Source organism: Heloderma suspectum, chromosome 3 (assembly GCF_057233095.1).
Source record: "Heloderma suspectum isolate Gila_16-S chromosome 3, 16-S_ref, whole genome shotgun sequence".
Lineage (NCBI taxonomy): Eukaryota > Metazoa > Chordata > Lepidosauria > Squamata > Helodermatidae > Heloderma > Heloderma suspectum.
The window spans coordinates 167,882,200-167,906,122 of NC_139460.1; the positions used below are offsets into that span (position 1 = coordinate 167,882,200).

General features: G+C 43.0%; 1 protein-coding gene across 2 annotated transcripts in view; it reads left to right on the forward strand.

The window, feature by feature from the left end:
• DIAPH3 (diaphanous related formin 3) overlaps nucleotides 1-22,907 on the forward strand; it is a 173,379-nt gene extending 150,472 nt beyond the window's left edge. For both annotated transcript variants that reach the window (XM_084844874.1, XM_084844873.1), the window contains one exon: nucleotides 21,384-22,907. In XM_084844874.1, coding sequence (XP_084701000.1) covers nucleotides 21,384-21,643 — 260 coding nt within the window. In that variant the 3' untranslated portion in view covers nucleotides 21,644-22,907. The remainder of the gene's footprint in view (nucleotides 1-21,383) is intronic.
• The last annotated feature ends 1,016 nt before the right edge of the window (nucleotides 22,908-23,923 follow it).

The window sequence follows — 23,923 nt, forward strand, 5'->3', positions numbered from 1 at the left end:
GCAATGTGGGTTGGCATGTTGTCTGAAGCCGGCGTGCAGCACAGTGGAGGTGGTTTTGTATCCAACCTACAATGATGTGCAGTAGCGCTTACCCAATGTGCTTACTACTAGGTATATATGTATGACATTCTGCTGTTAATGTCTTAAATGGTCTGGGCAAAATCCTTGTGTTCATATTCAAAGTTTTAGATGTAGATTCTTTTTAAAAACCTGCTTTGACTCCCCACCCCCACCCCTGAGAATTTTTTTAAATTTAATTTCTAATCTGGTTGAATTTTATAGCAAATGATGATTGAAATGTGACTGGAATGGTTCAGTTATTAGTGTTGTCGTCCTGCAGCTTTCCCAGTAATCAGCAGGTGCTCTGGTATTAACATAAATATTTTCTTCTTCTGATGATGATGATGATGATAATTAATCTGCTTTATGTTGGCTGCTTCTGATTGAATCCAAATTGTTGCATAATTAATATCCTGTGATGATCTCTTAAACCTTGGTTTATAGCATTAGCTCTTGGTCTAGACACCCACTTTCCAGGGCTCCTAGAACTAAAACAGACACAGGGAAACCAAATCAAGTGGTATATAAACGTTTTTTAAAAAAAGCTTGTTTGTTTGGACTTCCTTTACATTTTTAACTCTTTGGATTGTTAAAGGCTACTGAATGTTTTGAATTCCTTTTAATATCTTTGGTGGATAAGTTCTCTGTTCTGTTACTTTTGGTTGCTTGTATACATCCCTTTTTTATAATTGGCTGTCACTTAAGATTCCTGAATTAGAGAATTTGCCTTGCCTATATCAGCAAATTAAGATAAAATTAAGCACAAGGAAAAAAATATCTTAACTTATCTAGCCTTTGCATTTTAGTAACAATGAGTGTTGTTTCTTTGTTTTGTTTTTTAAGTTGTGAACCTGTGGACAGTACCTCTCCATTTTATCTTATGTAAAGTGCTTATTTCAAGTTATATATTGATAGTGCTGTTTTTAAATAAATCATAGGGCTATATCCAGTGTTACATGAGCGAACTTGTGTAACAGGATTTTCCCTTCTCTCTGCATCCCTGCACATGCCCCCCAGATCAGCTCCAGAGGGTGCCCCAAACCTTCAGACCTGATTCGGGGGGCAGCAAGCAGGAGGGGAATCTGTTCCAACAAAAGTGTGTCTGTTCCAGTGGACACTATTGGATACAACACATAGTTTTGCCTAATGGCTGAAAAAAGCAACAAATGCATGCAATAAATGCTGAGGCTGCAGCAAGCAAATGACTGATTTGGGAGTAAGTACCACTGATTGGTACTTGGCGCCCAGTGTGCCATTTGCAGCCGTAAAAGTCTTAGTTTAAGGTAAATGCAGCCGTACTGGGCACCATTTGCATCCGGAGACAGTCCCCCTCAGCCAGCGATACGGCAATGGCAGCTGTATTGCTGGCGCTCCAGAGCCGGCCAGCAGCTCCTCAGGATTGCCGCAAGCAGGATCCAGCCAAAGAGGATTCTGGAGGGAGGCAGAGGTAAGTGCTCCATTCTGCCATGGACTGTGTCATCTTTTTAGGGCAGAAGCACGACAAGGCTGTATATTGTCGCCCTGCTTATTTAATTTATATGCAGAGTACATCATGAGAAACGCTGGTTTGGATGAATCACAGGTCGGAATTAGAATTGCCGGGAGAATTATCAGCAACCTCAGATACGCAGACGATACCACCCTAATGGCAGAAAGCGAAGAGGATCTAAAGAGCCTCTTGTTGAGGGTGAAAGTGGAGAGTGCAAAAGCTGGTTTGAAACTCAACATTAAAAAAAATAAAATCAAGGCATCTGGCCCCATCACTTCCTGGCATATAGAAGGGGAAGAAATGGAAGCAGTGACAGATTTTATTTTCTTGGGCTCCAAGATCACAGCAGACAGTGACTGTAGCCATGAAATTAAAAGACGCTTGCTCCTTGGGAGAAAAGCTATGGCAAACCTAGACAGCATAGTAAGAAGCAGGAACATCACCTTGCCGACAAAGGTTCGTATAATCAAAGCTATGGTTTTCCCAGTAGCAACGTATGGCTGTGAGAGCTGGACTATACGGAAGGCTGAGTGCCAAAGAATCGATGCTTTCAAACTGTGGTGCTGGAGAAGACTCTTACGAGTCCCCTGGGCTGCAGGGAGGTCAAATCAGTCAATCCCAAAGGAAATCAACCCTGAGTGCTCATTGAAAGGACAGATACTGGAGGTGAAGCTCAGATGTTTTGGCCACCTAATGCAAAGAGAAAAGTAACTGGAAAAGACCCTGATGCTGGGATAGACTGAAGGCAAAAGGAGAAGGGGGATGGCAGAGGATGAGATGGCTAGATAGTATCACCGATGCAATGAATATGAACTTGAGCACACTCCGGGAGAGAGCAGAGGACAGGAAGGCCTGGCGTGCTGTGGTCCATGGGGTCGCGAAGAGTCGAACACGACTGAACAACTGAACAACACTAAAATTATCAAGACAACAAATAAATACATCTCGGCACCAGACGGATTGCAACTCTAAAGTCGTGGTGAGTTCGATCGCCCTGTGGCGACATGCGTGGCTTTGATCATCTGGTCTTCCCCAGATGAAGGGGTCCGTGGCGGAATTCTCCGCCATCCTTAGGCTCATCGTATGGGTTTTCTCCTACAGGAGCAACAACAGCCTAGACATCATCATTGGTATCAGTCTCCGAAACCCTGATACCAAACTTACAACCCTGGCCTGGCTCAACAGCACCAACTGCTCTCAATCGAACAGGCAGGGAAAGTCTTTCCAGATTTCAAGGCCCCATGACTGCCGTCGGAAGCCTGATAGCAGGGGCAAATGGCACCTTTGACTTCCTCCTCCTCCTCCTCCTCCTCCTTCTTCTTCTTCTACAGCAACGACTGACATTTGGGACACATCTGGAACAATTCCATCTAGCCTGGCAAGACATCACAACAGACTCATGGGTTCTAACCATAGTATAACATGGATACCAGATCGAATTCAACACCATCCCTCTGCTCTGTACCATGAAGGTGACCGCTCCATCATTGGATCTTTTAACCAAGGTGCAGACCCTCCTCGACAAAGAGGCGATCCAGCCAGTCCCACACAACAAGCTGACAGCCGGTTTCTATTCCCGGTACTTCACAGTACCGAAAAGGGATGGTGGCCTTCAACCAATCATGGATCTCAGGCAACTCAACAAGTACATCTTGCCCAGGAAATTCCCCATGGTTATCCTGGCATCTATTCTCCCGCTTCTCTCCTGAGGAGACTGGTTCACCTCTATCAACCTCAATTCAGAGTTCTGCCCTTTGGTCTCACCACCACTCTGAGGGTATTTTTGAAGTGCATGGCAGTCATGTGTGCTCCTCTCCAATTCAAAGGCATGGAGGTCTATCCACACATCGACAACTGGCTTCTAGTGGCGGCTACAAGGACTCAGCTTCTGAGGTCCATAGGGGTGACCTGCAATCCTCTTACAGGTCTGGGAATTTACATCAACCTGGAGAAGTCTCATCTTGTACCTATCCAGGACATAACATTCATAAGGGCATTGTTCCCAAGTGGGCCATGCCTTCTTGCCTGAGACCAGACTACAAGTTCTAGTCATCTGTGCTTCCAATATACTGGTGAGAGGATCGTCCACAGCACACAAGATTCAGTGCTTATTGGGGTTGATGACCACGATGACGACGGTCATTTGCTATGCACATTTCCAGATGAGACCTTTACAAAATTGGTTCATCTATAATTTCAACGAGCTTGATGCTCACCAAGTAAGACTAGCACTTCCTTCTGACATCAAGGACTCCCTGCGGTGGTGGTGGTCGATACCAGACAGTTTGAATTGGGAGCTCCCATTCTGTCAGCCCCCTCTGTCTGTGATCCTGTCAACAGATGCCTCCCTTTCAGTTTGGGGAGCACATTGCAGATCTCTGACGGTACATGGCAGGTGGTCTGCCAGCGAAATGACTCGCCATATCAATTTTCTTGAGCTGATGGTGGTAGAAAAAGCACTTCATGCTTTCGAACTGGACCTGAGAGGCAGGCAGGTCCAGGTAACATTGGACAACATGACTGTGATTGCGTACCTCAACAAACAAGGGGGTACCATTTCGCTTCTTCTCCTGGCCCTTACACTCAAAATCTTCAGTTGGTGCATACCACATCAGATAGGCTTAGTGGCTACTCATGTCGCAGGTGTAGACAATGTGCTGGCAGATCAGCTCAATTGAACAATGCTGACCTCCCACAAATGTTCTGAGCAATCTCTTCAGGTGTTGGGGGACACCAGAGATTGACTAATTTGCCACTGTGAGCAATACCATCTACCCCAACTTCCGTACCAGAGCAGGTTCGGGTTCCGGGTCGATGGGAGATGCCTTTGACTTCCAGTGGGAAGGAACTCTGTCCTGTCTTTTTCCTCCCTTCCCACTAATAACGAGAGTGCTAGCAAAGATCACGACAAATGGCACCAACTGCATTCTTATAATACCTTGGTGGCCACGCCAGCCTTGATTCACTCCCCTGTTGTGGATAGCTCAAGGTTGATTCCAATGCCTCCCATCCACCCCATCCCTCCTCACCAGGGAGAATGGCTGGGTTTCTATCCCAACCCCTCCGCATGACAGTGTGGAGGATCAACTCACTAACATTTCAGTAGCCCTGGCTGAGGTACAAAATTTTTTTGACGCAGCACATAAGCCTTCCACACAGTGCTCCTGCTCGAGGAAGTGGCCTGTTTTTGTGGCGTTTGCTCATCAGCAGAGCTTTCATCCAAGACAGTGCTCTATGCATCAGGTTCTTGAGTTCCTCTTATCCCTTTTTGAGAAGGGACTCAAACTTTCCTCCTTCAAGGTTTATTTATCAGCTGTTTCAGCTTTTCAGTTGAAACAGCCCTCCAGTTGAGGGATTTTCCGTTTTCTCTCATCCAATTGCAAAAGATTTCTCAAAGGGATCAGAAACTTGGCACCCCTGTTCCGTTCGACAGTATCAAGTTGGAGCGTTTCTGTCGTATTGAAAGCCCTTTCATCTAAGCCCTTTGAGTCGCTAGCAACTGTGGACTTACACCTTCTTTCCTGGAAGGTGGCTTTCTTGGTAGCAGTAAACATCTGCACGTCGAGTGGGCGAACTTTGTGCGCTTTGGGTAGATCAGCCATATCTCAACTTCCATCGAGATCAGGTGGTACTTCAACCTGATCCTTTTTTTTTACCCAAAGTTGTTTCCGATTTCCATTTAAATTAGGACATTGTTTTGCCAGCTTGCTTTGCTTCCCCGTCCATGCCTCTGGAGTCAACCCTGCACACACTTGATGTGCGCCGTGCCCTGGTTTTCAATAAGGCGAGAACTGAACATTTTAGTTTGTCACATCATCTTTTTGGCCACTATGGGGACAAGCAAAAAGGCCAGCCTCTGTCCAAACAGCGTCTTGCCTCATGGATTGTCAAGACTGTCAAGTTATCGTATGAACTGACTGGACTCAAACTGTCTGCCCCAGTTTCAGCTCACTCTACTTGTGCTGTAGCAACGTCTGTTGCATTTGACAAAGGGATCTCCATCCCTGAACTGTGCCGTGCAGCTACCTGGTCGACACTGTGAACATTTGTAAAACACTACAAATTGGACACTCGGGCAAGAGCTAACTGTGCTGTCCTTTCATGTTTTGTAATGGGACACTGACCCACCTCCATTGTAAGTAAGCTCGCTAATCGCCCAAATGTGTGATGCGCAGAGACCACGAAGAAGAAAGACAGGTTGCTACCTGTAACTGTAGTTCAAGTGGTCATCTGTGCGTTCACACAACCCGCCCCCCGTCCCTACTTCGGCATCGTACTTGAGTTTGATGTTGTGTATCAAAGTTTAGTTACTTTTCTCAGTTACAAGGCTGCAATGTCGGTCTCAAGGAACTGAGGGGAGAGGTGGCAACCCACTAGGGATATGCGCACCAGATGGTGGGGGAGGGGTTCCCGCCCAAACGTCTTCAGCTTTAGAAGTTTCCCGACTCGAGGCTCTGCACAGGTGCAGAGCCCATATGTGTAAATGCGCAGATGACCACTCAAAGAACTATAGTTATAGGTAGCAACCTGTCTTAGCACCAGAATGTACTGGGCCATAGCTGCCCTTGCCCCTCAGTTTGCTATTCTTACAGAACATAACAAGCTGGTGGCAGTTACACTCATTTGTGCCTCCATAAAATACCCAGAGGCATACACACAGCACATGACACATAGGTGAATGCTAGAATGTTGATGAATGTTTTGTTGCTCTTCTTGTTGTGTAACAGATTGAGTAGGCCTCCATCTATGTCAAAGGTGGGCAACTTGTGGCCCTCCAGATGATTTGGCCTACAACTCCCATCACCCCAAGCCAGCATAGTGAATGGTGACGGCTAATGGGAGTCGTAGGCCAAAACATCTGAAGGGCTACAAGATGCCCACCCCTGATCGACACAGATGGAGATTTCTTAATCTCAGTTTTTCCAAAAGGTTTAAAAATATTTAAAGTAGTTATTGGATACATCTGAGCTGTTTAGTCGTTATTCTGTATTCTCCTTTATTAAAAAAGAATGAGCAAATTGCATGTATTTCCTATTTGTGGATAATGCTGATTTGATTCTCCTTACTTTTTTGGCAGCTGTATTCAGATTTTGAATGTTTTCCAAGAACTGGCTTCGTTGTCATTTCAAATCAGAGTTTCTCTTTCCAACACCTCCAGAAGAAGGTGACATAGCTAGGCCCTTACTAGTAGCCATGATGCTTCAAGGGTGCCCCTGAAATGCAGCCAGAAAATGACAAGTGAAGTGAAGGTATCCTAGAGCTATTTTTTTTAAGTTTTTAAGCTATGCACAAGGATGTAAAGGCATCAGCACATTGTGAATTAGGCTAAATTGGTTTATAGTAAATTGGTTGAATAAAAGAATGGTTGAGATACTAATATATAGTTTAGAGAAGCCTTCCCCAATCTGGTGCCCTCTAGATGTTTGGAACTATAACTCCCAGAATTCTTGACCATTAGCCATGCTGGTTGGGGCTGATGGGAGTTGAAGTCCAAAACACCTGGAGGTCACTAAGGGAAGGCTGATTTAAAGAGATGGATTTCAGTACCCAAAGAACAATATGAATTTTGAGGTATCAAGTCCCTCCAAGAGCAAACACAACATACTAATCTAGTAAGAGAAATTGTAGACACATGCTTTGCATGTGTGTTTTTGTGAGGATGCATATCCAGAGAGATTAGCTGTACGGTACTAGACTTGGTTCAGGGCTAAAAGCTGTTTAGGTTTTTGGTAGCGGGGAGACATGGCTCACGGTATAGATCTGCCTTTTTTGTACCCCACTGTTCGACTAGCTTCATCTTTACTGGGATGGATGCAGCTCTCTATAGTTGTTCCTACTCTCATATAAAGTCTTCTGCCCTTTTAGTTTAGTTTCTGATCTGTTTACATATACTCAGGGGCCGAGTGTCAATAGCACGGCTTGTAAGCCTGTCAGAGAGGCAAACAGTATGTGTCTTTCCACATACACCCATGGGCATGGGAGAGCATCAGAGGCAGCAGCAACCACGTCGGGCAAGATATTTGTAAATGGGGCCTCTATTTGGAATAGAGGAAGCAGCGTCTTGCAATTCAGTGCAGGTTCAAATTGCAGCACCTTGAGTGTGCTCATTTGACTCAGTAACTCACTAGGAGATGTGACTTCCAATATTTTGTGAATGAATCACATTTTAGCATAGGAAGTCAAGTATACAAAATACATTGTCAAGAGTACATTTTAGTTCTTCAACATGGTCTCTGTGCATCACACATATGGGGCTCTGTGCCTGTGTGGAGTCTCATTAAGGAACATTCTATAGCTGAGGACAGCATTTTTGGCAGGAACCCTCCCATACTGTCCACTGCGCATGTCCTAGCGGGTTCCTGTCCATCTCCTCAATTCTCTTTTGACCACCTTGTTGAAAGGATGCCTCCTTGGATTTATTGCTCTTTAAGAATTTCATCTGAGGTAGTTAGGAATTTTCTTCTTTTTTCTATCTTTTTGTCCTTTTTCTTTTCCTTTCTAAAAAAAAAAGAAAATTAGATTAGTTATTTATCTTTCACCATCTCTGATTGCCAGAAATCTCTGGGTTTTGACAAAGGACTTAAGCTTATCTCAGTTACAGTCTATTTAGCGGCAATTTCAGCATTTCATCCTCCTCTTGAGGGTTTTTCGATGTTCACTCATCCGTTTTCCTGTCAGTTTCTTCGGGGTCTCAAACATTAGGCATCCCTCCGCTCAAACTCTGGTCCCAGAATGGAGTCTGTCAGTCACCTTGAAAATGTTAACTTTGAAACCCTTTGAGCCCTTGGCTAAAATTGATTTTAGACTTCTCTCCTGGAAAGTGGCATGCTTGATAGCAATTACCATAGCGTGGAGATTGAGTGAACTTTGAGCACTTAGAATAGACCCACCATACCTTATCTTTCACAGGGATAAGGTGGTGCTTCGTTCTGATCCAGGATTCCTTCCAAAGGTAGTATCTGGTTTTCACTTGAATCAGGATATTATCCTTCCTACTTTTTTTTCTGGCACCCTCTTCCCAGTTAGAGACTACACTGCATGCTTTAGATGTAAATCGAGCACTAGCTTTCTGCAAGGCTAGGACGGAGCCATTCAGAAAGACTCAAAGCCTGTTTGTCGGCTATGGAGGGCCTAAAAAAGGTTTGCAAGTCTCATCTCAAAGGCTTGCACCTTAGATTGTACATCCTATCAAATTAGCTTATGAGCTTGCTGGACTAAAACTAGAGGGTCCTATCAGGCCCATTCTGCAAGAAGCGTATCCACCCCAACTGCTTTCGGGAGAGGAGTGTCACTGCCAGACTTATGTAAGACTGTGACATGGTCAAAGCCATTGACTTTCATCTCACATTATGAACTTGATGTTTGGGTGAGAGAGGACTGCAGCTTCATTCGTGCAGTTCTGTCATCGATCTTACAACAGGACATGACAACAATCCTACCCACCTCCAGTAAGTCAGCTTGTTAATCACCCATATGTGTGATACACAGAGACCACGATGAAGAAATGCAAGTTGCTTACCTGTAACTGTAGTTCTTCAGGTGGTCATCTGTGCACTCACAAAACCCACCCACTGTTCCCACTTCAGTGTTGATGTCGCTATTGTTGTCAATACTGAGGTGATATTCTTTCCCTCAGTAATGAGGCTATTTAGTCAGTCTCAAGGAACTGAGCAGGTGGGTGGGAACCTGCTGGGACATGTGCAGTGGACGGTGGGGGAGAGTTCCTGCCGAAAATGCTCCTCAGCTATAGAACGTTCCCAAACAAGGCTCTGCACAGGTGAAGAGCCCATATGTGTGAATGCACAGATGACCGCTCAAAAAACTACAGTTGCAGGTAAGCAACCTGATTTTCTCATAAATACCCTGGTTATTGCCTTTATTAGCCTGTCCACTTTAACTCTCAGGTGCTCTGCTGTTCTAGGAATCCATTTGTTTTTTGCTTCTCACTCGCTGTGTGTTTCACCTCTTCATGTTCCCCATCTCTACCACCTCAGTTCTCCTGCCTTCTCTCTGTCAACAGCTTACAAAGCTTCTTCCTTGAAGCACTTTGACAATGTGACCCTACTCTGTCACATCAGCTTAGTTTAGGTGAAGGGTGATTGCTGAATAACGTAGGGAAAATTACATTACGTTAGAGGAAGAGGTTCAGTCTAACATTTCAAGGTTGCAGAAGCTGACCTGGCATCAAACTTAAAGCTCCAAGTGTTAAGTGACTGTGTAACTGCTACCTACACATTACAGTCGTATTGTCTGTACCATAGAAATCTTCATTCTTTTCAGACCCAGTCCCACCTTTAACTATGCCCTGGGGCTGACTTCTAGTTTACTGGGGGGGGGGGGGTAACCACACCTGGCCATCTTGTTCCTTTTCTCTGAAGGGTGACTAGATGTAAGGGAAGACAGGGCTCCTGTACCTTTAACAGTTATATAAAAGATGGAGTTTTAGTAGATATTGCTTGACAGACAGGGTTGAGAAAATCTGCACCTGCTGAAATGTCCTTTTTCTGTTGTCTTCCTTTGCCTGTGGTCACGCTCTCTGTGTCTTTTTGTTTAAAGAAAAAAAAATGGTGGTGTGTGTCTGTCCCACCTTAGGTTGGGCTATGATCCATTTGTGCATTATGTTCCACCAGCAGAAGACTGATGCTGGCAATCATTGACTACTGTAATAGTACAGAACTATGGAAATATTTTGGTATTTGATCACAAACTTATCAGGATGTTTGGAAAGGAGGAATGTATAGATAATAAATTCAAATGTGATGCACTTGCAATTCCTACATCAAAACCTGAGCATCAGGTGTCAATAGTTGGTATTGAATATTTGGGAGGAAGAAGAACTGTCAGTTGAATTATTTTATAATTACCTGAATATTCATTGAATGCATGAGTAATCTATTTAAGTACAATGGAAGTGGTAAAGGATATGGAAGTCTCGCTCTTGGATAGCTTCTCTCCATTTTCTTCTATGAAAGGCAAGTTGGCAGTTTTGTCTTTCTATGTAATAAAGTTCCAGCTGAGCCAAACTTGGTGTCTTCAGCATCTGTGGGATTTTGTGCCAAAAGGAAGAAATCTGCAGTGGAGAGAGACTGATCAAGGCTAATAATAAATTTGCTTCCACAGAAGAAGCTTGATTTTACTGGGCAGCCATGTTTAAGACATTGTTCCATACATACATCATATTTCCAAGTCTTTTCTCTAAATCAGTGCAGATTAGAAACAAAAGTAGGGATGTGATTTTTTAAAAAATTAACACATCATTATGCAGAACAATTTAGTTTTAAGGAGTGTTTCAAACATAGGATTTATGCATACCAGTCTTTAAGGATTCGCCATGCTAGATGTCACATACAAACCAGCTTTGGAAAGCATTGTACCATCATCAGATTTCATAACAGTTTGAAACATCACATCTGTAAGTGCCCTCTCACTCTCACTGCCCCCATTGCTATGAGGGGTGGATGTACAGCCATTGTAAGCTTAGCAACAAGTACCTGTACCCAGTTGATTATATAGCACTATTTTAGGTGTAGTGCAGGTCTCCATACAGGCCACATATCTGACCCAAGAAAGTTGAGCTCCAATAAGCATGGTCTTGATGCTGGGAATTTGATACTTTTCCAAAAGCCCTATTTAGGGATCTGTCTCACTATTTTATATTGTAAATGGATTGTGGATATCAAAGATATTAATCTATAAGTAATGATACAGGTATAGCTGCTTTGGAAGTATACTTCACTTTTCCCAACATGAAGATTAATATTCATATGGAAAAGGCAAGTAAGTGGTAATGTCTGGATCACAAAAAAGTATCTATTTCTCGCCAGGTAGGCTTGTTGGGAAGTTATTACATTTATCTGTTTCCGGATGCATATACCCGGAGAGAAACACTCACAGTTCCTTGCACATTACATTTAACACTCTCTTCTTGACATGAGTAATTATATCCAAGTCAGAAAAAATAATGTGAATCAGTTCTAAGCCATGTAGTCAACCTGGCTTTCAAACACAATTTCCAGAAATCAAAAGTGAAGTGGCAGGAAAGAAAATTAAAAAAAACAACAATACAAAGATCTTTGAACAGAATGCGTAGAGCTAGAGGTACTCTGAGATGCTGCTATCAACTTAACAAAGTGGAAAATGTCAGAATTTACCACTCAATATTAAGAATTAGAATCTCAAACTGAACCAATACTATTCAAAAGCATAGCAGAAAATTCATTTTCAGTCCTGTACATCCAAACAGAGCTTCGGAACTGGAAATCATTTGCATTTTTTCTGCTTGAAGGAAGTAGGGGATCGGGTGTACCCATGTTTTGGAACACATACATTTGTTATGATCTTGCTGTAGTCATTTCACGTAAGGTCTTTCACACTGTTGTTGTTGTTCAGTCCATCAGTCGTGTCCGACTCTTCGTGACCCCATGGACCATAGCACGCCAGGCCTTCCTGTCCTGTGCTCTCTCCCGGAGTGTGCTCAAGTTCATATTCATTGCATCGGTGATGCTATCTAGCCATCTCATACTCTGCCGTCCCCTACTCCTTTTGCCTTCAGTCTTTCCCAGCATCAGGCTCTTTTCCAGAGAGTTTTCTCTTCGCATTAGGTGGCCAAAATATTTCAGCTTCAGCTTCAGTATCTGTCCTTCCAATGAGCGCTCAGGGTTGATTTCCTTTAGGATGGACTGATTTGACCTCCTTGCAGTCCAGGCTCCTTGCAGTCCAGACTCGTAAGAGTCTTCTCCAGCACCACAGTTCGAAAGCATCAATTCTTCGGCGCTCAGCCTTCCTTATAGTCCAGCTCTCACAGCCATACATTACTACTGGGAAAACCATAGCTTTGATTAGACGGACCTTTGTCGGCAAGGTGATGTCTCTGCTTCTTACTATGCTGTCTAGGTTGGCCATAGCTTTCCTCCCAAGGAGCAAGCGTCTTTTAATTTCATGGCTACAGTCACCGTCTGCAGTGATCTTGGAGCCAAAGAAAGTAAAATCTGTCACTGCTTCCATTTCTTCCCCTTCTATATGCCAGGAAGTGATGGGGCCAGATGCCATGATCTTCATTTTTTTAATGTTGAGTTTCAAATCAGCTTTTGCACTCTCCTCTTTCACCCTCAACAAGAGGCTCTTGAGATCCTTTTCGCTTTCTGCCTTTAGGGTGGTATCGTCTGCATATCGGAGGTTGTTGATAATTCTCCCAGCAATCTTAATTCCGACCTCTGATTCATCCAACCCGGCATTTCTCATGATGTACTCTGCATATAAGTTAAATAAGCAGGGTGACAATATGCAGCCTTGTCGTACCCCTTTCCCAATTTTGAACCACTCGGTTGTTCCATGTCTGGTTCTTACTGTTGCTTCTTGACCCTCGTACAGGTTTCTCAGGAGACAGGTAAGGTGGTCTGGTACTCCCATCACTTTAAGAATTTGCCACAGTTTGTTGTGATCCACACAATCAAAGGATTTAGCGTAGTCAATGAAGCAGAAATGGATGTTTTTCTGGAATTCTCTTGCTTTCTCCATGATGCAGCGAATGTTGGCCATTTGATCTCTAGTTCCTCTGCCTCTTCGAAACCCCGCTTGTACTTCCAGTAGTTCTCAGTTCGCATACTGCTGAAGCCTATCTTGTAGGATTTTGAGCATAACCTTGCTGGCATGTGAAATGAGTACAATTGTGCGGTAGTTTGAACACTCTTTGGCATTGCCCTTCTTTGGAATTGGAATGTAAACTGACCTTTTCCAGTCTTGTGGCCATTGTTGAGTGTTCCAAATTTGTTGCCATATTGAATGCAGCACTTTAACAGCATCATCTTTTAGGATTTTAAATAGCTCAGCTGGATAATGTCATCTGGACAGCTGGAATACTGTCATAGAAACGGCCTTGGTCGCCTTGGTGGATGATATGAGGAGGGCTCTGGATAGGGGTGAATGCTCCTTCCTTGTTCTCCTCGACCTCTCAGTGGCTTTTGATACCGTTGACCACGGTATCCTCCTGGACCGCCTGGAGGGGTTGGGCATTGGAGACACTGTATTGCGGTGGTTCCGGTCCTTCCTCTCCGGCAGGTACCAGAGGGTAGCACTGGGAGAGGAGGTTTCGGACCCGTGGCCACTTACTTGTGGGGTGCCACAGGGTTCCATCCTTTCCCCGATGCTATTTAACATCTATGTGAAGCTGCTGGGGGCTATCATCAGGAGGTCTGGGGTGCAGTGTCATCAATATGCGGATGACACGCAGCTCTACCTCTCATTCAAATCTTCACCAAGGTTGGCCGTAGAATCCCTGTCCAAATGTCTGGAGACGGTGAGTGGCTGGATGGGGAGGAATAAGCTGAAGCTCAACCCTGACAAGACCGAGGTACTTTTGGTGGGAGACAAGAGGAGGCTGGGGGATGATGACCTGGTGTTGAATGGGGTACGGCTACCCTTGAAAGACCAGGTCCGCAGCCTGGGGGTCATTTTGGACTCCCAGCTGTCCATGGAGGCTCAGGTGTCAGCTGTGAGCCGGACAGCGCTGTATCAACTCCATCTGATACGGCGGCTGTGCCCCTTCCTTCCCGACCATCTGCTCCCATCGGTAGTACATGCCCTGGTCTCCTCTCGTTTAGACTACTGTCATGCGCTCTACGTGGGGTTACCCTTGAAGACGGTTCGGAAGCTGCAGCTGGTACAGAACGCGGTGGCTCGCCTGATTAAAGGCAGCCACCGGCGAGATCACATCACTCCAGTGCTGAAGGAGTTGCACTGGTTACCAGTTGTTTTCCAGGCCAAATTCAAGGTGTTGGTTTTGACCTTTAAAACCCTATATGGTTCCGGCCCAGCCTATCTTAAGGAGCGCCACCAGCAACACCAGACAGGCCACTTAACAAGATCAGCCTCGGATGGCCTTCTCTCTGTCCCATCAGCCAGGACAGCTAGACTGGTGGGGACGAGGGAGAGGGCCTTTTCTGTGGTGGCCCCCACTCTGTGGAACTCCCTCCCTAGGGAACTCCGTCATTCCCCCTCCTTAATGAGCTTCCGTCGTGCATTAAAAACGTGGTTGTTCAGGCAGGCATTTGGGGTGGGTTAGGGTATTTTAGAAAACGTTTTTATTGTAGAATTTTATTGTTTTAAACTGTTTTTATTGTGTGTTGTACATTGCCCAGAGTGGCTGGGTGACCAGCCAGATGGGCGATTAATACATTTAATAAATAATAATAATAATAATAATCTCCGCTAGCTTTGTTGTTACTAATGCTTCCTAAGGCCCACTTGACTTCACTCTCTAGGATGTCCGGCTCAAGTTCAGTGACCACACTATCATGGCTATCAGGGACATTCAGATCTTTCCTGTATAGTTCTTCTGTGTATTCTTTCCACCTCTTCTTCATCTCATCTGCTTCTGTTAGGTCCCTGCCTTCTTTGTCCTTTATCATGCCCGTCTTTGCACAAAACGTTCCCTTGAGATCTCCAATTTTCTTGAAGAGATCTCTAGTCTTTCCCATTCTGTTGTTTTCCTCGATTTCTTTGCATTGTTCATTTAAGAAGGCCTTCTTGTCTCTCCTTGCTATTCTCTGGAACTCTGCATTCAGTTGGATATATCTTCCCCATTCTCCCTTGCTTTTCGCTTCCCTTCTTTCGTGAGCTACTTGTAAAGCCTCATCAGACAGCCACTTGGCTTTCTTGCATTTCTTTTTCTTGGGGATGGATTTCGTTGCTGCCTCCTGAACAATGTTACAGACCTCCGTCCATAGTTCCTCAGGCACTCTGTCTATCAGGTCTAATCCCTGAAATCTATTCCTCACCTCCACTGTGTATTCATCAGGGATATGATTTAGGTCATACCTGAATGGTTTAGTGGTTTTCCCTACATTCTTCAATTTAAGCCGAAATTTTGCAACAAGAAGCTCATGGTCTGAGCCACAGTCAGCTCCAGGTCTTGTTTTTACTGACTGTATAGAGCTTCTCCATCTTTGGCTGCAAAGGACATAATCAGTCTGATTTCGATATTGACCATCTGGTGATGTCCATGTGTAGAGTCGTCTCTTGTGCTGTTGGAAAAGAGTGTTTGCTATGATCAGCGTGTTCTCTTGGCAAAACTCTATTAGCCTTTGTCCTGCTTCATTTTGTACACCAAGACCATGCCTGCCTGTTATCCCGGTGATTTCTGGACTTCCTACTTTAGCATTCCAATCCCCTATGATGAAGAGGACATCTTGTTTTGGTGTTAGTTCTAGAAGGTGTTGTAGGTCTTCATAGAACCGATCAACCTCAGCTTCTTCGGCCTCAGTGGTTGGGGCATAGACTTGAATTACTGTGATGTGGAATGGTTTGCCTTCGATTTGTACTGAGATCATTCTATCGTTTTTAAGATTGTACCCCAGTACTGCTTTTCCCACCCTTTTGTTGACTATGAGTGCTACTCCATTTCTTCTAAGGGATTCTTGCCCACAGTAGTAGATATGATGGTCACCTGAATTAAATTCGCCCATGCCTGTCCATTTTAGTTCGCTGATTCCCAAGATGTCGATGTTCAATCTCGCCATCTCATGTTTGACCACCTCCAGCTTACCTTGATTCATTGATCTTATATTCCAGGTTCCTAAACAATATTGTTCTTTACAGCATCGGACTTTCTTTTCACCACCAGACACATCCACAGCTGAGTGTCCTTTCGGCTTTGGCCCAGCCGCTTCACTCTTTCTGGCGCTACTTGGAAATTCCCTCTGCTCTTCCCCAGTAGTATATTGGACACCTTCCGACCTGAGGGGCTCATCTTCCGGCGTCATCTCTTTTAGCCTTGTGTTACGTTCCATGGGGTTTTCTTGGCAAGAATACTGGAGTGGGTTGCCATTTCCTTCTCCAGTGGACCACATTTTGTCAGAACTCTCTGCCATGACCTGTCCGTCTTGGGTGGCCCTGCACGGCATAGCTTATGGCTTCACTGAGTTACACAAGCCCCTTCGCCACAACAAGGCAGTGATCCATGAAGGGGTCTTTCACATTAGGGGACTGCTAATCCAGGTTAGCTGCTGAGGCTAAATTCAACAGGAAGCTATTTTCAACCCCACACCCAGCTCTCTGAGGAGTGAAATTGTGTTTTGTGTGTGTTTTTGCTTTGTTTTTAAAAGTGTTAGGTGCTAACCATAATGTGTGAAGCAGTGTCACTAATCTACTGAAGGGTTTCTAATATGGAAGACTTAGGGTGCGACCCTATGTATCTTTAGACAGAAAAAAGACCTTCAAGTCCCAGCATGCCCTAGCCAGCCATGCTGGCTGGGGTTTGCTGGGAGTTGTAGCACTTTTTTTGTCTAAATATGTGTAGGATTGCATCCTTATTGGAGAGCTATATGTCTTTGTTTGGAAGAAGAAGAAAAAGATCAACTTAATAGACTTGAATTGGGAGATACCAATGATTTGTTCCACTAACAAAGGGGAAGAAATATTTTGTTTTATTTGCATCCTTTCCATTTTCCAAAGACTCAGAGCAGTGTTGATGGGTTGGTTAGGTTGAGAATTTCCTGAGGCCACTCTGTGACATTCAAAGCTGAGTGGAAACTAAAAATAGGGATATTGTTTTTTAAAGCAAATTATTAAGCCATCAGAAGGCTCATCCACTGATGAATGCAAATAGTGTAGTCTGTAACCCTTGTGGGTAGTCCTGTGTTCTTTTGTTTGTTTGTTTTACCTCGTGATGCACCTAATATCTAATTAGTAGTAGAACTAGGAGAAACGTAATTCTTGTTAGAAAAATATTCTATTTGCCACTGGAAGAAGCATGGAAATTGCATGCACACTATACACACTGTTTAACAAAACAAGGCAAGTCTAATTTTAGTCAAATTCAGGTTTGAATTTGCTGCTACAGCCAGTTCAAATTCTTATATTTGGGACAGGCCTCTTGTAAGAATGTACAACCATAAAATGCATGCAGCGGGTTGCATGTTTATCCTTCTTAGACTTAGAAAAAGTACTTTACTAATCTAATACTCAGATCAAATAGATCTCGATTAAGCCATAGCCTTAAAATGAATTGCATGTAGTAAACAATTGTTCCAATTTAATTTAAAAACTCCATTGTGTGTCCCAACATTGGTTCTTAGAGCCAACATAAATCACCAGGGTATAGTGGTTAGAGTGTCAGCCTTAGCAATGGGAAGACTCAGGTTCATCTTCCCACCCAACCATGGAGCTCACTATTGGTGATCGTGAGCCAGTGTATCTCTGTGTCTAACCTATCCCACAGGCTTGTTGTGAGGAAATATGGGGTGGGGTGGCCTGAGTTCATTGGAGGAGGGGTGAGATATAAATCTAATAAAATAAACTAAATCTTCTAGGTGTGTCAGATCCTATTGCTTGCTAATGCTAATTGCTAATTTCTGTAACTCAAACCCACCTGAAGGTATGGCCAATATTGAATGGCTAACGCTTCCATGTATTAACTTTTGCATCAATGTAAAGCGGCTGTTATTAAATAAGAGCTTTCACCTTGTTTGGAGTCATTTGGAGTGCAATCCTATGCAGATAGGTGACTGCCTATCCAATGCAGGGCAGGAGAAGCACGGAGGACATCGTTCCCTCCGCGCTTCTCCTGCCCTGCATTTTCAGCTAGACAGCTGATTTCGGGACCGGGGAGGAGGCTGCCTCACGACACATTGGATGTGTCGTACCAGGATTTCTGCCCTCCCTATCCTGGAACAGCCCCCTGGATGGCCCCGTTTCGGCCTCTCCACATGCCTCTTGTGAGCACAGAGCACAGGGCTTTTCTGCACTGCCTGAGAGGCAGCGCGGAAGTGGGGGAAAGTTGGTTCCTGGAAAACAAGTTATCCTATGGCCGTCTAGCTGCATACTCCTTTAGATGCAACTCAAATGCCCTTTTAATAAGCCCCCCCCGCCACACACACACACACACACACACACACACACACAATGGGGAGAGGGGATTGTAGCACCATGGAACAACCAGTTTCCATATTTTATGAAGGGAACATGTACATGAAGTGGCACAGGTTAAGTTTACATATTTTATACTACTATGTGTAGGAAGTTTAAAATGCCGTCATGTCAAACATTTCTTCACGTAGGAAGTTTACATGTCGGGAAAAAGAAATAGTTTTTTGTGCAAGAACCACACTAGGAGCCTTTTGAAGTTTTGAATTGCCTCTAATATGGCTATTCTTCTTTTTCAGGCTAACATGACTATTCCAGAATGTCTCTCTCTTCGAGTTATACATTTAAATTCATCTATGTAAATTCAAAAAGACACATCATCTTGCTCGTCTAGTGCCATTCCTTTCAGCCTTGTGTGTGCCCAGTTCTGGTTATTTATTTGTGTTATTTTCTCATCCAGTAAACTGAGCTAAATGAAAATTGCTCCTCCGTTATTAGGTTTTAAGTAACAATTGTCCCCCTGATGCAGGAAGAGATAGAAGGGGGTATTTATTTTCTCCTAACAGCCAAAAGGTGATCATACTTCTAAAATTCGTTGAGATTGCCCAAGAAACTGTGTAAAAAACTCATCCATCATTGTGAGCCCCTGGTCAGGGAATGACAGTGCAGTAAATATCTTCAGCAGCAGCCTTTTAATGTACAAGCTGTTTTCGGTAGGGATTTTCAGCACTCACATAAAACACACTGTCATGAGTGACTGCCTGTGCTCCAAAGTCATTACTATTGGGATGATGGAACATCTTTCAGCGAATAACCAAAAAACTCTAAATGTCATGTCAAGTTTGTTGAAGCCATTTTCAAGCCTTGTTCAAGGTTACATGAATATTGAATATGACTTTTTTTAAAAAAAATTTGAGATCTCTCAGAAGGTTCACTCAGAGAAAGATAGGTGGAAGACTAGCTTGATTGTTTAAAAATTGCCTTATGCATTGTTTAAGGACCCAATTCTAAACTGAATTTACAATTCATTCAGCCTCTTAATTTATCACATTCTGGGAACAAACAATAAGGGATGGATTCTGATATTCCCTAGCATCTGGCTAGGCATTATTAAAGACAGGGGCTCTGGTCTGATCCAGAAAAGCGATTCATAGTTTGATTGGCAAGGTAAGGTTCAAGCACTAGTTTTTACTGGTAAATGGCCATAATGAACTTTTTAAAAGGAAACTGTTTTTGTTGGATAACTAAATAGCAATACTTATTTACTTCCAAGTGTGAAAACTTATAATTAAACCATGAACAAAAATACCCTGGGCACAGCCTCATTCCAATATAAAAATCTTGGGACTCAGGACTTCCCTCTCTCACAGGTGAATTGCGGAAACCTGATTAATTGGCTCATTGAAATGGTAATAAGCTCATTATTGGAGAAAATATTTTTCTTAATGATGGTTGTTTCTAAAACAGGCTGTTCCCCAAAGGGGTTAAAATATGCTTAAACCTATGCTTTGTTCATGCCCAAAGCTGCTTAATAAGTTGTACTACATACTATCAAATATCAAGCCCTTGGTAGTTATTCATCCTCAGGGCAATTGCTGCCAGTTAGGATCAGCATCCCAATTTTATATACCAGTGTAAGTGCTTTTCATTCTCACCTGCTTAACAGTGCTCACTTTTAACCTACCATTTCTTCCAGAAATTCAGGACTGCCACATGTTTCTTCCCATCGTATCTTCAGCAGAATTCTGTGATGTAGTTTAGACTAAGAGTGAGTGTGACTTGGACCATGGCAATCCAGGTTCAAATTCTTATTTAACCATAGAGCTCATTGACTGACTCTGGCTAAGTCCAACACTATCCACTGTGCCATGGTACCTTTAGTGTAGTTCAGCCTTCTCCAATCTGGTGCCCTCCAGATATGTTGGATTACAACTCCCAGCATTCCCCAGGCAGCGTGGTTGGCAGGGGTGCTGGGAGTTGTAGTCGAACACGTTTGGGGGGAACTAGATTGGGGAAGATTGTTGTAGTTATGGGGAAGGGATTCTTTACTTGAGTTTGAAATGAGAGGCATCTTTCAAATCCCTATCATACTTCTAGAAGATTCTTAAGCTCCCACAATACTATAGTCTCACACATCATTCCTGTTATACTAGGGGTTGTCTATGAAGTCCTTGGAAGGTTTATTCATCTATCAAGTCAAAGAGAAAGGAATACTGTCGATGTGGAAGCTGCTTGGCTCATTTTCAAGAGTTAATCCATGTAAAAACTCTTGCTATGTTTTGATTTTAGCCACAAGTGTACTCTGATGATTTAAACTGTTATATGGTGGCATATAACATGGTAAACTGTTATATGGTTGAGCACAAAATGGTGCTCAACCTTCCCTTATTTCCTCTAGGACTAATTCTTCAGTCAGAGGGGTTCCTAGATGTTATTGATTTCAGTGAGTGATGAGTGCTCAGCATTCGGCAAGCACTCCTGCTTTGACTTTATGAAATGTAGGTCGGGATCTAAAGGACTATGCAACCAGTTCCATGTACCCAAGAGGACTTGGGACTTGTGTTTTTTTCAGTATCACCCTCCTTCCACCTAGCAAATGGTTTCTGAAATTGATGGGACTTTTCACCAGAAGTCTATGATACACATGGGAGTCTGTTGGCCTCACGAAAAAATGGTTTAAAAATCCCACTGGGCTTGCCTAATGTGGTTCTTTGGATCCTGACCATACAGTGTGCTGGTATATGGGTAGATTTTTTTTGTTTTTGGTAACTCTTCATTTTCAAGGTGGTTTTGTTTATATCACATCTTAATCTTTGCTATTCTGGTCTTTTAATTCCTGAGCCTCAATAACCACACACTGTCCCAAGTTATGTTTCCTTGGCACGTAGAATTGCACCGCTTTGCCAGTTTTCAAGAGTCAGGATACTGACTGACATAAAAAGTAACTGTGATTTGTCTGTTTTCTTCCTTACAGAAAACCAGAAAGCACCAACAGAAAAGTTACATTTGCACCACAATATCAGTACAGTGTCAACAAGGAATCCAGTGAGCAAGGAGCTTAATCATGAGATAGGAGCTAATTCATCTGTAGAAAAGAAGAAAGCTCTAGGGAAGAAGGATGTCCGCAATGGAGGAAGCAGCAGAGGGAAGGAAATGGAGCTTGCTGGCTTTGTTTCTAAGGGAGAATCAATTCCTGAAGTTGAGGCTTTGCTAGCAAGATTGCGAGCTCTGTAAATTATTTCACCAGTTAAACAAATACTGCAAGTCCCTTTAGAAATTTCAAGAAAAGTGTGTTACAATCTTCATCAGACTGTACTTCAGAATGCAGCTGGAATGATTCTCTACATCAGAAATACCTGTAAACAGAAAATAAACACATTCCTAACTTTCAGGGAAAAGCTTTCCACAAAAAGGGAGTCTGTGATGTGGAGGAGCTTTCAAATAAACACCTGATTTCCACTTGCTTTCTGAAGTGGGACCATCTTGGTACCGTGTGTATTTTATGAATCTTTGAACTGGCACCATAAATAAGATTTTCATGGCTGTTACATAATATATATGTACACTTTGTGTGATAGGCATATGCACGCATATATTCACTATTATACTTTAAAGTACACATACATAATGGCTTTGTGCCTGAATATAAAATTATTTGTTGTGCTATTATAATATGGCTTTGACAACTTAGTAGGTAGGCAATTTAGAGATACTCAAAAGGGAGAAGTTTTCTTGATTCATAGATCCATGAACTGACATGCTTTCATCACTATGTGCTGCATTTTAAAACAATTTTAAGCTATTGTCTTGAATTTTAAAAATGCAAATCACACTGTATACTATATATTCTCTTGCTGGTAGTTTGAAATTTTAGTTGGTAAAAAGCGTGCAATACAATATTCTACACTAATAGATTTTATAGATATACTGTGATTGCTTGTTGGATGGGTGCTGAAGATGGCACTGCACATCTATGCATAAAGTAGTCTTTCATATATGATAAAATGTATATGCAACATATAGTTGCTGCTCAAACTTGAAATGTAAAACACAGTTATGACATTGTTTGTTCATAGCGCAAACTATAACTACCAAAGAAATTACTCTTTGGCCATGAGTGTTCTTAAACTTTCTATTATGCATAGAAAGACACCTAAGGAAATAACTCGCTTTCTAACTCTCTTTGTAATAGGGAGTGTTCTTGGATTTGATTGAGATCTTTCACATGATGAATCGTTAATGGCATCTTTACTAATTCATTTGTCAATTGCATAGCTCTACGGAGATGCCTAATCACTTGTAATAGTATGTTGCTTCCAGTTTTAATTGTGTTGAGACAGTTGATCTGTTTACAAGATCCCTATCAAATCATAGTTGCAAGTTATTTGAACATGCTGAATAGTAGTTTTCTTCAAAATGCCATGTAAGAGCCCTTTAAAAAAACTTGTATTGCCTTATTTATTTCTGAACAAATAAAAGCAGAATGCTGTAACTCGTTTTATATAATAGAGGATATAACTTCTGTTTTAAAATTCCTTGTCAGGACACCTTAGGCATTGCTGAATTTATAAATTATTTTGTTACACTTATTCTTGCAATGTATTTATCTACTCCCCTTCATGGATCACTGCCTTGTTGTGGCGAAGAGGCTTGCGTAACTCAGTGAAGCCATAAGCTATGCCGTGCAGGGCCACCCAAGACGGACAGGTCATGGTGGAGAGTTCTGACAAAATGTGGTCCATTGGAGAAGGAAATGGCAACCCACTCCAGTATTCTTGCCAAGAAAACCCCATGGAACGTAACACAAGGCTAAAAGATATGACGCCGGAAGATGAGCCCCTCAGGTCGGAAGGTGTCCAATACACTACTGGAGAAGAGCAGAGGGAATTTCCAAGTAGCGCCAGAAAGAGTGAAGCGGCTGGGCCAAAGCCGGAAGGACACTCAGCTGCGGATGTGTCTGGTGGTGAAAAGAAAATCCAATGCTGTAAAGAACAATATTGTTTAAGAATCTGGAATGTCAGATCAATGAATCAAGGTAAGCTGGAGGTGGTCAAACATGAGATGGCAAGATTGAACATCGACATCTTGGGAATCAGCGAACTAAAATGGACAGGCATGGGCGAATTTAATTCACATGACCAACATATCTACTATTGTGGGCAAGAATCCCTTAGAAGAAATGGAGTAGCACTCATAGTCAACAAAAGGGTGGGAAAAGCAGTACTGGGGTACAATCTTAAAAATGATAGAATGATCTCAGTATGAATCCAAGGCAAACCATTCAACATCACACTAATTCAAGTCTATGCCCCAACCACTGATGTCGAAGAAGCTGAGGTTGATCGGTTCTATGAAGACCTACAACACCTTCTAGAACTAACACCAAAAAAAGATGTCCTCTTCATCATAGGGGATTGGAATGCTAAAGTAGGAAGTCCAGAAATAACCGGGATAACAGGCAGGCATGGTCTTGGTGTACAAAATGAAGCAGGACAAAGGCTAATAGAATTTTGC